We start from the raw sequence: 14918 nt of genomic DNA on the forward strand, positions 1-14918 counted from the left end.
TCAGATTGACCTGTCCAGGGCCAGAACTGGCCTCAGATTGAGGCAAGGTATCAACAAAAAGTGCCGTAGAAGTTGTGGAAGAGGAGGGTGACTCTCGGTCAATGCACTCTCCCTGGCCAACCACCTCCATCTCAACCCCATCTGCTTTCCAACTCTGTGGTAACAACAGGGGATCCTGACCAAAGCCCGAACATCAGCCACAGTGGCTGAGACATAGTGGTCCATGCACCTACCTTTCCTCAGACTCCTAATTCCCAGGTCTGGCCTTAAAAGAACAAGGAACAAGGAATACCTTCAGTTCTGCAGGGATAAGTGATATGAAGTGGGAGGATTCACTTGGTTGAATGGTTGGAGTCAGGTGTTTGTCTTTTATTGTGAGATTAGAAAGATAAGGTTGCTTTGAGAAAAGAAATGAAGAACAGGGCAAAAGGATGGACCTTTGAAGTTTAGGGCATTTTTGAACATTCAAGGCATGGTATGATGTTTTGACAATTTCAACATCAGGCCTAGGCATATCAGATCCTTCCTTGTGTCAAAAATGAACAGGGAGCCTATATATGTAATACAGATAATGGGCAACTGATAGTCTACGATTCTTCTAGTAGATAGTAAAAATGAATATGACAACAAGCTCCCAAGAGAATTCAATTTTCCAGCTTGCCACAAATCTGAAAGGAAGCCCAACCATCTAACAACATATTGGTCCAGGTGAACGTCTTTTTCCCATCATTTCTCCACCCCCAAGTCCTAAGACCAACAAATTGCTTTTAACCCTCTTTGCAAAAAGATTAGGAAGATGACAATAGGGGACACATTCCATGACTGGGATTTAGTCAGGGTCGGTCAGAGGTCCCTCTGACCACTAATATCCTAACTGGGGGGTGGGGAAGATAAAACTTCCTTCCTGTCTTAGAATCTTAAGATTCAGAGTAAAAAAATAATGTAATGCTATTCACTGGACTTTTCCACTATTCACTGTCCCCATCCTTTCACCTCCTTCTTTTATTTTCTTGGTCATAATTGTAAACTTTTCACGAGTCATAAACTATAACCCACATGGTGTAGGCTATTTGACCTGTGTCCTGCATCCAGGCAGTGACTTTTGCTGCCACCATGTGGCCATGGTGGAAGCTTCCTGCTCACACTTCCTGTGTCCCCAGAGCCCATTGGTCATTTTGACCACTCCTCCTTGGAGCTCAGGGCAAGGAGCCACACACCTTGCGAGTGATGCAACCGGGCTCTCTGACCAGCCTCAGCTCTGCACAGACTCCCCTCACCAGCAGGCCTATCTCAAGGATATTTATTCTTAAAAGCAGCATATTCCTGCCTTTTTCTGGCCAATGGCCTCCTTCCTTCACCCTCCTGCATGCACAGTTTAGACATGACCTCAGAAAGAATTAAAAGTAAAACTCTGATTGTTCACACTTGCTATTCCCTGCTAGTCCTGGGCAGCAGCTGCTGTCACCCAGTGCTGTGGGATTGTTCTCTTCTTTGATGAGTTAAAATCAAAACATCTGCCCAGAATTAACCAAGCTAAGCCCTTCCCTCAGGATTGTTCTTGTTTAGACAGAAAAGGTCTCCTGATTCCTCCCCCATGGCCAATCTGTAATCCTGACTAACCAGCTCTGTGTCCTCAGGGGAACCACTCAGCACAACTGTGCCTCAGTTGTTTGAGATGTAAAATAAGTACATTGAAATAAATGGCATCTCATTTACCTCTAAAATTGTCCTCATCACCATCATCACTTAGTGATCCATAATGACAATTTCATTCTTTCTTGAATATGTTCTCCATCTGTGGCCATTAAAATGAAGAAGAAGAAAACCTCACTCATTTTTTTTGCAATTTGGATATGAAGAAATTTGTGAACTATTCTTTCTAACCAACCTATGTGATATATTCCCTCCATATCACCTTACCCTGCTTCATTTTTCTGTGTATATCATAACATCATATTTACTTATATTTTATGTACATAAAATATATATGTTATATAGGTTTCTATTTTATTATGTATTCACATTTTATTTTTCTTTATATGCACTATCATTATATATGTTTATCTTTAGCCATTCAGCAAATGTCATTCTTTGATTCTTTTTAACTCTGGCAAATAGAAGTAGAGGAAGATGAGGAGGCAGGAAATAGATGCCCTCTCCCCACAGCCTCAATGCCAGGTAGGTATAACATATCCCAGGCATATTTCAATGGGAGCAAATCCTGTCAGATGCAAAAACAGGCACAAAACAGTCATATAGACTGTTCTTGAGCCCCAGGAAAGTCTATCTCTCTGTCCTTGGGTACTGAATAAGCCCTGATGTGAAGGGACCATGGACATAATGATATTGTGACAGCAGGACCAGCAGATTTGTGTGCCATCAAGCATGGGTTCTCCTTTAGCATGGGGTGCAGGGCACATGGGCTCTAGAACCTGGAGTCTACCAAAAGTACCACATCACTGATTTAAGGTTACTGAGCTCAGGGGATTGATGTTATGTCTGTTATGCTAAGGAAAGAGTATTCTTTCCAATCAACTACATGTCCTGAACATCACTCACATCACCAGTGAAAATCTCCCCGATGTTCATTAATGACCTTCTCCTGTCAATTTCTAAAATGATATTTAAAGTGCAAAGGAATCATTTCTGTCCTGTTAATTCCTGATTTATGTGCTTTAAATTCTATGGGTATACATTGGAAACAATTATTCTTTTCTATTGTTTATACCAAAGTATTTTTAAAGCAAATAACCACCAAGACCATATGCCATAGGACAAAGGTTATATGCTTACTTTTACTGTCATCCACAAAAATGTTAGCTTCTTTAGAGCTGGACTTGATCTTTCTCATATACTGCCATAACTCCAGGTGAATTAATGAAATATACTTTTTAAAATTCAGTTGATTATGGATTATAGTTTTTCTCCCTAAATGGGATCTAGCTTCTCCACTTCCAAAGTAAGCAATTTAGCCAGTTGTGAGGGAGCCGTGGTCTCCAGTTTTCTCTCTGCTGCCCCTTTCTGTCCGTTTCCCGTCATGGCCTGTGACCTCCTGATCCTTCAGCTGTCAGGTTCCCCTTCTCATATGGTATTGTCTCTCCTCCCTCCACTCCATCAACAGTGTGGAAGAAAGAGCATTGTTCTAGGAGTTAGGCTAAATTGCTTACTTTGGAAGTGGGGAAGCTAGATCCCATTTAGGGAGGAAAACTATAGTCCGTAACCAACTGAATTTTAAAAAGTATATATCATTCATTCACCTGGAGTTATGGCAGTATATGAGAATTCAGGTGGATAGCTTGGACAAGTTTCCTCATCTGTGAAGTGAAGGCTGAGCTAGGCACTGTGCTGGGTATTTCAGAAGATCTCGTTTAACTTTATTCAGTCTTCACCTTACTCTGCAAGTATTCTTACCCCATTTTCAGGTGAGGAAAATAAGTTGCAGAAAAGGGAGGTAGCTTGCCCAGAATCATTTAGCCTCAAACCCAGATGTCTGACTCAGTGCTGCTACTCTCAGCGAAGACCTATCTATCTGCCCTCCCAGGGTTAAAGGCCTGGTTTGTTCTTAAGAAGCTCACCTGGTTATATGCTTGGACCTTGGCCTCAGGTGAACTCCACATTGCTGCCCTGTGTTCGGTCATTCTATCTTTACTTACCCTATCATTATGACCCTGGCCCAGGCTGGCACTTCCTAGCCAGGTTTACCAGATAAATGATAAGACACAAAGGCTCCCATTATCAACCTGTCTGTGAATATTTGATTCCAGTGGGAACAAGCAATAGGAAACCCTTTGGTGATGTGGAGAATGGAGGGAAGGTTGAGGCTGCTTTGGGCCCAGGGATTCTCTCAGCCCACAACTAATAGGGGATTCCTTCTCCACCTGTATATAAGTAAGCACAGTCTGCTTGCAGGGGTACAGAATGGCATCTGGTTCTTATTAAGAAGGATGCTACCTACTTGAGTAAAGCAAATTTTCTCTCTGAAGATCAGAAAGCAATTGAATTCAGTCTTTTCTGACTTAATAACTTGGAACTATTTTTCCCTGAAACAGGAAGTTTATCTGGCATCAATAAGCAAACATCACCCAACTAACACTCATTAAAATGCCAATTACAAAACAAAAATCTGCCTCCAACATTTTTGAAAGATCTTGAGAAATTTCTGGGTGTGTGCATATGTGTGGTACCAGGGATTGAACCCAGGGTGCTCTATCGCTGAGCTACAACCTCAGCCTTTTATATTCTTTATTTTGAGACAGGGTCTCACTAAGCTGCCCAAGCTGACCTCAAACCTGTGATCCACCTGCCTCAGTCTCCCAAACTGATGGGATTACAGGTGTGCACCACCATCCCAGGCTTCTCAAGAAATTTCTTAGTTCAGCCTTTTATTTATCAAATATCACGGGCATTCCTGTGACAGTCCTGAGATAGGGTTGTGCTAAGTGACTACAAAGACTACCCAGCCAACCTCCAAACATGACATAGACCTGCACAAGGCTGAGTCCAGATAAGATGCTCAGGTTTGAAACAGACCAGGTCAGAGAGAGTAGGGACAGTGGCAAGGAGGAAAGTCTAAACTGAGACAGCTGAGAGATGGGAAAGGAGATGGTTCAGGTTAGGTGAGAAACTGACGGTCCCTGGAAAAAAATGAATTAAGCAGAGTGAACAAGAAAGCTCACCAAGAGCAGGAGTAGGGAGGGATACTCTGGGTAGGACCCTTCCTTCTCATGGGCACAGCACCCGCTGTGACCCTCAGTCTCCTCCACACTGTGAACTCTTTCCTCTGGCTACATTATACTGCCTGATGTGCCCTAACAAATTTATCCAAACGTAATCAGTCATAGAGGTGAACGTGTTCATTACAGTATCATTAATAATACCCCAAATCTGGAAATTTTTACATTAGCCAATGATATAGTTATGGAAATCGTAGTTACATGCTAAATAAAACATGGGAACAAAAACAACATGGGACAAACAGTTGTATGAATGATTGATAAGAGGCAGAAAGCAAAGTTGTATAAATCCTCTGATTCATGACTGAAAGCATGCTGAAAGGAATTCAGATATGAACCTATTTGTTGGAGGGGTAGAGTGGATGTTTTGCTTTTGTAATTTCTTTTAGTATGTAACAGTAAATGAAAATCAATTCCAAAATGCAGACATCTCTGGGAAGATAATATACACCTTTAAATCACTTGGAACTTCTAAACCATACCAATGCTCCAGTAGAGCAATAAAGCCAGAATCTCTGTGGGAGTAGTCTAGCCATCGTTATGGCCACATCATCAAACTTCCCAGGAGTTTCTAACCACCCCACCCCCCCAAGCTTAATTGCCATGCCACCAGGTGAAGATGTGGTTATACATGTCTAGGCACCTTAGTTCAATAAAATTGCCATCCTAACCCAGATTGAAAACAGCTGCATGAGAAGTGAGAGCCATGTTTGACTGGAGACAGATGGGCTGGATGGTACTCAGGAAGCCTTGGAGAGTGTCTAAAGCAGACCACATGAGATAAGTTAGGGAGCTGTGAGAGTATTATGACACCAGAGACACTTATCCACAGGCCATCCTTTACCAGGCAAGCTCCTACTATTCCTTCAAGGCAAATCATATTCTCACCATCCCCTCTGAGAAGTCTTCTCTCAACTGTGCCCATCCCCAGTCTGAGATCATCCCCCACTCACCTGCTCCCATGTATGCTGCCTCATTGCTCTAAGTATGTGTTATCGTGATATCTGTCAGTACAAATGCGGGCTTTGTCTTTTAATTTGGGGGTCGCTGGAGTCTAGTGCAGTGCTTGCCACATAATAGATACTTAACAAATGAAAGAATTATAAAATGAATATTATAAAATGAATAAATGCATAGGAGAATTATAAATTGGGAATATATTAAGGACAAATGTGCTTATTCACAAATATTCAAGGGGCATCTGGTGCTTTTAGCATTATAGTTCAATAGCCAGATGGGTTCAGTGTTAAGATTCAACCTGGGCACCTTGCCTTCATTTGTAGTATTGTTTCTGTGAGGTAAATGGGTTTATTCTGTTTCAAACAACCAACTTCCAGTTGAATCTTTAGATCACAATGTATATTTGATGTAAAGGCTGTTCAGACTTTCCACAATGCTCCATGCTGGGTCCTTTTATAATTTCTGCCAATGACTTGGCTACATTCCCCAGAAAAAGCTCCTTTCCAAAAGTTTAGACTAAAAAAGATGCTTACATTTTACACTTTAATAAGTAAATTAGGTGAGCAGAGTATGAATCCATACCAGTTCAGGGTGTTTCAAAATGTAGCCTTTAGTTTAGTTTTGTTTCCCCTAATAATGTCATCATTTGGTAGGGCAGATATTCAGCCAGTGTTTTAACAGTGGTAAATACCCACATGGTGCTTGCCTTGTGCCAGGCACTACCCTAAGAAGTGCCACCATTTTTCAGCATCCCTTTCTTCTTCCCAGGAACCTAAAATAAATAAATACAAACATATATACCCACGGTTGGTTCTGCACTAATGTCAGGAAAAACGAAACCAAAAAAAGCCTGAATGTAAGGACAATGCTATCCTCACTCTGTCCAAGGAGCCAGCAGTTTCCTTTTTGCAGACTCCAATTAAAACATAAAGCAATATAAATAAGCTAGAACCTGCTAAATTGTGAGTTCTGCAAAGAGGAAGCCACCATCCAATCTCAGTGAGAGGATACTCTGGTGACCACATCCCCCATCAGCTAAGTCTAAGTGCTGCAGCCAACTCGCTTCACACACCAGCATGTCAAAGAGAGGGAGTCCATGGTGCAGGAAGAGAGTGCCTCAGTGGAATGGGAACTGGCTTGCTGCAGCCATGGGGTTCTGTTTACATTTTAGAAACTTGAAACCTGTGATGTGGTGAGGCAAACCTGTAATCCCAGCTAGTCCGGAGGCTGAGGCAGGATGATCGTGAGTTCCAGCACAGCCTGGGCAATTTAAAAGATTAAAATAAGTAGATTGAACAATAATTATAATTGAGAACAAAGGATTCTGGCTGGAGAGATGAGAAGCAAGGGGTAGAGCATATAGAAAAATAATAGGTCTTTCTGTTTTTCTCTGTTGGTTCCTGCTGGTTAAGGGAAGGCAGGAAAACATCTGTAGAAAAGAATGCAGGAGCTCACCCTGCTGCTAAGAAGTCAGGGAGTGGGGGTTCCACAAGCTCTGAGCTCCCCACCCTTAAAGGACTTTATAAGCACAAGGTGACTTGGACTTTCCATGTCTGCAGAAGGGATAACTTCATTTTAATTAAGAACAGAGAGTAAATGAACTAAAAGCTTCTTACTGTAGTAAAAATAGATAACCCAAGGGAAAGTCATTTTGTGAATAATTTTTCTAATACAGCTGTGCCTCGAATACATTGAAAAATCACACCCTCCAGCTGCAAATATTTGAAGGAATAATTTACTTATCCAAGGAAAGGGCAGGCACATTTTCTTGAATGCCAATCCTAATTTAAGGAGGCTGTGTGCTTTGCATGCACACCAGATTTTCCTCTGAAGTACTGGCTCTGCTTGGGAAATGAAAATGGAGATTCTTAGGAAATAAGGATTTGATTCTCTTTTTTAGAAGCCTGAGATACCAGATGCTCCTAATGCATCTGTCTTTACTGCTGCCCAGAAATCTTAGGAAGTCATCCATTCCTCAGTTACAGTTTCAGTGATACAAAGAGGTAGCTGTCTGCATTTTATACCTTGTTCTAAGTTATACCAGAGGTTCATACCTTGGAAATACATTGTTATTTTAACCCAGTGTAAATCCTACATGGGTCACTCTGCAGTTTCAGCATTGAGAGACTTCATGTCAGAAAAATGTTTTCCTATCTCTTATCAGCAAAAAACACACTAGCCATTTTCCCCCAGAAGGATACAGTTTATCTTAACACCATAAGATACAGTTGGTAGCTTATGACTCTAGAATCTAGAACTAAAAATGTAGTTTTTAAAAAAGTGAAAGAAGCCAGTCTGAGTGGGTTATATATTGTAGGACTTCAACTAAATGATATTCTGGAAAAGGCAAAACTGTGGAGACAGTAAAAATATCTGGGTTGGGCTGGGGCTGTAGCTCAGTGGCAGAGTGCTTGCCTAGCATGAGTAAAGGCACTGGGTTCAATCCTTAGCACCACATTAAAAAAAAAAACTAAACAAATAAAGGCATGCTATCCACCTACAACTATAAAAAAGAAAGAAAGAGAGAACCGTGGTTGCCAGGGGTTTAATGGAGGGAAGGATGAATGTCCATCATCATAGTGTCACATAGAATAGGGCAGTGAAAGTATTCCTCTGGGTGGAACTAAAATGGTGGACATATGTCATTATACACTTGTCTGAACCCATAGAAATACAATACCAAGAATGAACCCTAATATTATCTATGAACTTCAGTAAATGACAGTGTATCAGTTTGGTTCACCAATTCTCATAAATATACCACAGTAATGCATATAATTAATAGAGTGCTGTGGCACATGCCTGTAATCCCAGCAACTCCGGGAGCTGAGGCAGGAGGATCTCAAGTTTGAACCCAGTCTTGGCAGCATAGCAAGACTCTGGCTCTGTGATAAAGTGCCACTGGTTTCAATCCCTAGTACCCAATAAATAAATAAGTAAAAGGGGAAACTGTAGCATATGGAAATTCTCCTTTATTTTCACCCACCTTTTATTTGTAAACCCGAAGATGCTTAAAAAGTCTATTAATTTTTAAAAAAATACATAGCAGAAAGACATCTCATGGAGATGGAAGAGGTGACCCTGGTGTCATTCTACTCAAGTCTTCTTTGTAGCCTCCAACAATTTCATTTGAAAATAGTCATTAGTATATTAAATCCACCCTCCCCCCTGCTGTTTTAGTAATTACTGGTATTACAGGTCTTTTTTTCAAGAACACAAAATTAGATACAAAGAGAATACAAAATTACTTACCTTCTTCTCAAGAAATTCCTGTTTCTCCACTGGGAAGGCTGAGGCAGGAGGATCAGGAGTTCAAAAGCCAGCCTCAGCAACTTAGTGAGGCTCTAAGCTTCTTCTCCAGACCCTGTCTCAAAATAAAATATAAAAACCAGATGTGAGTCAGGAGGCTGAGGCAGGAGGACTGTGAGTTCAAAGCCAGCCTCAGTAACCAACTTAGCAAGACCCTGTCTATAAAAATATTTTTTAAAAAAGGGCTAGGAATATTGCTCAATGGTTAAGTGCCCCTTGGTTTAATCACTGGCACCAATAAATAAATAAATAAATAAGATAAAATAAAATATAAAAAGGACTGAGAATGTGGCTCAGTGATTAAGCAACCCTAAGTTCAATCCCTAGTACCCGCTCCCCCCAAAAAAAAAAAAAAAGAAAAAAAAAGAAATCCCTGCTTCTTTCCATCAGAGACTTTATTTCACTTCTTCCTCATTCCAAGGAGTTGGCAACTTTGCCACCCTTCAAGAGCCTGCTTACTTTACTTTCTTAGCCAAAAAGAAAATCTGTGCTAGCTGCCCTTTATTAGATGTGTTTTTAACTAGCAAAATCATTGGTACTGCATTAACACAGAGACTGCATTCATACAGCAAAGGGAGGAGCCTTGATTTCTTTCTAATGGTGTGAAAAGTGGATGGCTGGATAATAACCACATACATTTCTGAGGTTATGAACCTGCTGCATACATTGTAGAAAATGCCACTAGGAACCATGCAAGCAGTGATGAGTAGTTGTTAGGACTTGCAAAAGGAAACCCCCACAGCTACAAACTTGCAAATCAATCAAAGAAAGGTGTGTATTAAATACTTCATTTTGCAGCATGTAAAATGAATTTCCCTTTGTGGTTTAAAAAAAAATTGCCCTGCATTTAATGTGACTCAGAGCCAAAATACGAAGTCAGAAGGAAATTTATATTCTCTATGATGTCAGCGGTAGATCTACAGTTGTGAAAAAAAAAATTTTAATCTTCTACCTAGAAGACCAAAGCAAAATCCTTCAATTTATGTAGACTAATAGCAAATATCCTTTCCAAAAAAAAATGTACTAAGAAGTGGGATGTCGTGGTGCATACCTGTAATCCCAGAAACTCAGGAGGATAAATCAGGAGGATCACAAGTTCAAAGCCAGCCTCAGCAATTTAGCCAAGCCCTAAGCAACTTAGAGAGACCCTGCTTCAAAACAAAAAAGTAAAAAGGGCTAGATATTGCCTCAGTGGTTAAGTGCCTCTGGGTTCAATTCCAGGTACAAAAAAAAAAAAAGGTGGGATGTGGACCGGGCTTGGTGGTGCACACCTGTAATCCCAGCAATTTGGGAGGCTGAAGCAGGAGGACCACAAATTCAAAGCCAGTCTGGGCAATTTAATGAGACTCTATCTCAAAATAAAAAATAAAAAAGGCCGGGGAATGTAGTTTAGTGGCAGAGTGCCCCCTGAGTTAAATCTCCAGTACTGGAAAGAAAGAAAAGAAAAGAGGGAAAGAGAAAGAAAGAGCCAGGCGCAGTGGCACATGCCTGTAATCCCAGTGGCTCAGGAGGCTGAGACAGAATGGTGAGTTCAAAGCCAGCCTCAGCAAAAGCAAGCCGCCAATCAACTCAGTGAGACCCCATCTCTAAATAAAATATAAAATAAGCTCGGTGGTCAAGTGCCCCTGAGTTCGATCTCCAGTACCCCCCCCACAAAAAAAAGAGAGAGAGAGAGAAAGAAAGATAGAGAGAGAGAGAGAGAGAGAGAGAGAGAGAGAGAGAGAGAGGACATCGGAATTGGGAATATAGCTCAATGATAGAGCATATGCTCAGCATGTGTGAACTCTTGGTGATTCAAAAAGAACGGAGGATTGTTTCTTACATGCCTGCACAGCTTAAAGGACAGCAAACAAGATCTCTAGGCCCACAATCTGATTCTCTTCTATAATATTTTCTTGGATCGATTTTCCACAGAGAACTCTGATGATAGGAGAAATATCACACTAGCTCCTTGTAGGGCCACCCAGCTCAGTACTGGTGGAACATTTCTAATCTGAAAATACATAGTGCTCAAAAATTTCAGATTTAGGAGAACTTTGAATTTCAGATTTTCAGATTAGGGATGCTCAACTAGTGAAGTCTATGTGAATATTCCAAAATCCCCAAACCTCCCGAATCTGAACCACTTTTGATCCCCAGTATTTCAGATAAGTGATATTCAACCTGTGTTCTATTTCTGCCTGCTAATGAAAACAAGGAAAGAATGCATGGTAGTTCAGCTCCACAGTAAGTTAAAGATAAGGGATCCAACTCCAACATCCCTGATTTTCTTTGAAAATTCAATGGGCCTCAATTATTTAAATTGATTTAGATAAGAGAAAAGAAGGGAGTAAAAAGAAATATATTGTCATATACTTCAATTCTGGAATGAAATTAAGTTTCCTTTTAAATACAGATATCTCTGAAATTATGGGAATTTACAAAACAAAATAATGATAAGATGAGAACCTGCTCAATTTCCCTAACCCTCGCTTTCCACTTCTTGCCTGGGGTCAGAGGGAGGTGGCCCAAACTCCACACTCACAGAGGTGAGCTGCCTCTCTGATGAACTGTGTGCTTCATGACTGTTTTTCCTGAGAGAAGGATTTGAATGGGGTAAGATTAACTTTGATATAAAAGACCCTTTCTTCCAACACCATTGGGCCAAGAGAAAAGAGACTCCTGAAATTACCCTTCTCTTGTTGTCCATGATAAATTGGAACCTATGGTCAGAAAAAAAAAATCAATAGAGAAGGTAAGAAAGTCAACAGGAGGCCTGAAAGAACAATACCAACAGCTGGGTTTCTCTATCCTGATTTGCTAACAAGCATTTAATTATTTGCTCCAATGACACTCAACACAATCTACTTAAAGAGCATTGAAAATTACTATTATAGAACATGTGTCTAAAGCTAGAATCATTTTCTCAACCTTGTCCATAATTCTTTTCCTTTATAGGGCAACGGGCTTCGGCTTCTTGAATGCTCTATGCAAAGCAGCAACCGTCCTGGGAAACTTAATTTTCGGCTCCCTGGTTGGCATCACCAAAGCAATCCCCATCCTTCTGGCTTCTACTGTGCTCGTGTGTGGAGGACTCGTGGGGCTGCGTCTGCCTGACACACGAACCCAGGTTCTGATGTGATGGGGGGGAAAAAAGCCATCTTTGTGTGTTTCTTTCTCCTGTGATGCGTCAATTCTCCTGACTCAAGGCTTCAGATTTTTCATATATAGAAAGGTGGTTAAGTATTGGAACACAACTCTTGCTGTGACTTAAAATTTAGACGCATAATATCTTGCCCCTTTAATGTGATTTTGCACAGGGTTTTGTTGTTGTGTGTGTGTGTGGTTTTTTTTCATGCATTGTTATCTTTCCTGTGATGCTACTGCCTCAAAAAAAAAAAAAAATCAGTGGGTGAATTTCTAAAATGTCCTCGTTGGCCAGCCTTCCCTGGGATTCTGCTCACTCATTGAAGGTTTAGAATCTTAAGAAAAAGACTGTGCTGTGTAAGAAATTGATCTTGCTCCTAATGCAACATTAATAGGAAATATAAGTTGGCATATTATTGAATTTTTGCTGAGGAGAAGGTTTTCTCTTTTTTTTTTTTTAAGCCTAGCGATACTTCCTGTTTACTTAGAAAAGGATACCCAGAAATTCTCGCTGTTACAGCAGAGCCTTTCAAAGAAAACCATGTGGCACCAAACGGGGCTGGGTGGGGCTCTTTGGGCAGGACAATTAAGGTGACTGCTGACAAGAAAAACAAGAGCTCTGCAGTTAGCAGCAAAAATCTGAGGGAGCTGCATAAGCAAGATTTCTGACAGAAAGATGAATCAAATTTCGAAAAAAATATGAGGGAAAAGGACCATAATAGTGTCTGTGATTGAGGTGTGTAATTCAGAATATTTGAAAGTCAAGAGATCAGAGAGAGACATTTTGCCTTCATTTACCATTTCCCTAACCCAGCCCTCCCAAGCTGCCATAGCTCTTACCAGATATCAGATTCAAGGACAGAAAGCCAGTTCTTTTTTTTTTTTTTTTTTTTTTTAATTTTTATTGTTGGTTGTTCAAAACATCACATAGTTCTTGATATATCATATTTCACATTTTGATTCAAGTGGGTTATGAACTCCCATTTTTACCCCGTATACAGATTGCAGAATCACATCCGTTACACTTCCACTGATTTACATATTGCCATACTAGTGTCTGTTGTATTCTGCTGCCTTTCCTATCCTCTACTATCCCCCATCCCCTCCCCTCCCATCTTCTCTCTCTACCCCATCTACTGTAATTCATTTCTCCCCCTTGTTTTTTTCCCCTTTCCCCTCACTTCCTCTTGTATATAATTTTGTATAACCCTGAGGGTCTCCTTCCATTTCCATGCAATTTCCCTTCTCTTTCCTTTTCCCTCCCACCTCTCACCCCTGTTTAATGTTAATCTTCTTCTCATGCTCTTCCTCCCAACTCTGTTCTTAGTTACTCTCCTTATATCAAAGAAAACATTTGGCATTTGTTTTTTAGGGATTGAGAAAGCCACTTCTTAAAAACCGACTCTGCCTACCTGATTCTGCCATTCATTCAAATGAGACCTGAAACCATTGTCGATGGATAACTAGGTTGTCGTAAATGATAAATTAGGAAAAAATTCACACCTGTGGTCATTTGAAAAACCTCTTTCTGCACCTCTTTTCTGAGGGACATTCCCACCCCAGTCCCCCTATCAAAGTAGGTCCCATCCCTCCAGGTTCCCTTGGGTTGGTGCACTCTGGTCTCTGTGCTCTTGGCCCTGTCTCTAGGTAGGATCAGAGCCCGCCCGCATTCCTGAGGGGTTCTCTTGCAGACAAGGACAGCATCTCCTGGTGGCTGTTTGCCTGTTTGTTTTACCTCTGGCATCTGCCTGGGCTTGAACACAAGAGGTCAATAGGACATTCCCAGGGGCAAGCTGTCAGCTACATGACCTTCTCATCTCTCCGGCTGACCCCTCCCCCAAGCTCATCCATTTTCACATTTCTTTGAAATCTGAAGCCTCCTTGTAGATTTGTAGCCCATGGCTAGCAGCCAGAAATAAATCCCATATTTATACAATTTTTAATTTTTTTTTTAGCTCTCCCTGTCTCATTAGAGGGTGATCCTTATTACTTATTACAGGCATTTTCCAAGGCCACAGCCCTGGGGCCTCCCTGGAAGGACAAGCTTTTGTTCCCACTAACCATTACATTCAGAGAAGTCCTTAACTCCCTGGAGGTTTTTCTGCTAACCCAGTGGCTCCTAATGATCCCTCCTGGAGCTCAGACTCTGGGAAGAGTCCTCATTAACATAAGCCATTTATGGGCTGTCTCTCACCAGCAATTCCAGCCTGGTAGAGGGGGCAGACTCAGTCTTGTGTGGTGGCAGAAAGAGGGTTGTTCCCTGGGGATGGATGGATATATATATATATATATATATATATATATATATATATATATATATACACACACACACACACACACACACACACACACACACTCAGTGCCAGAATATCACAACTGCAAAGGTGGCAAGAAGAAAGAAAAATCAATAAAGACTAGACATGATTTATCTGAAAGATACCAACAAAGCAGAGAAAGAAACAGAACTTACCCTTGCTTGCCTCCTGTCATAGTATCAGAGAGTAAAAGACCAGTTTTAAAATAACCAAGAAACTAATCTGTGTATTAGTCTTTCCCCACATGTACTCATTTCTCCACTATGCTATTGCTTGATTTAAAAAAAAAAAAAGAAGATATATGGGACTGAGGATATAGCTCAGTGGTAGAACACTTGACCAGCATGCATGAGGCCCTGGGTTCCAGCCCCTGAACTACCACCACCCCCCCAAAAAAAGGAGGGGGAGGACATGAACAGGTCTTTTAGTTGAAAGTGGCATATGCAGAAATAACCACAGAAGTAAGATGTGTATT

At 41.0% G+C, this 14918-nt stretch overlaps 1 protein-coding gene across 1 annotated transcript in view; it reads left to right on the forward strand.

Moving 5' to 3' along the window:
• The window catches only part of SV2C (synaptic vesicle glycoprotein 2C), a gene marked incomplete at both ends in the record, with an annotated part of 178482 nt that extends 166359 nt beyond the window's left edge, over window positions 1-12123 (forward strand). Inside the window, one exon of the mRNA XM_081287785.1 lies at window positions 11940-12123. Within this exon, the coding sequence (XP_081143911.1) occupies window positions 11940-12123 (184 nt within the window). The remainder of the gene's footprint in view (window positions 1-11939) is intronic.
• Between the last annotated feature and the right edge of the window lie 2795 nt (window positions 12124-14918).

Source organism: Spermophilus citellus, assembly GCF_964194105.1.
Source record: "Spermophilus citellus genome assembly, chromosome: 1".
Lineage (NCBI taxonomy): Eukaryota > Metazoa > Chordata > Mammalia > Rodentia > Sciuridae > Spermophilus > Spermophilus citellus.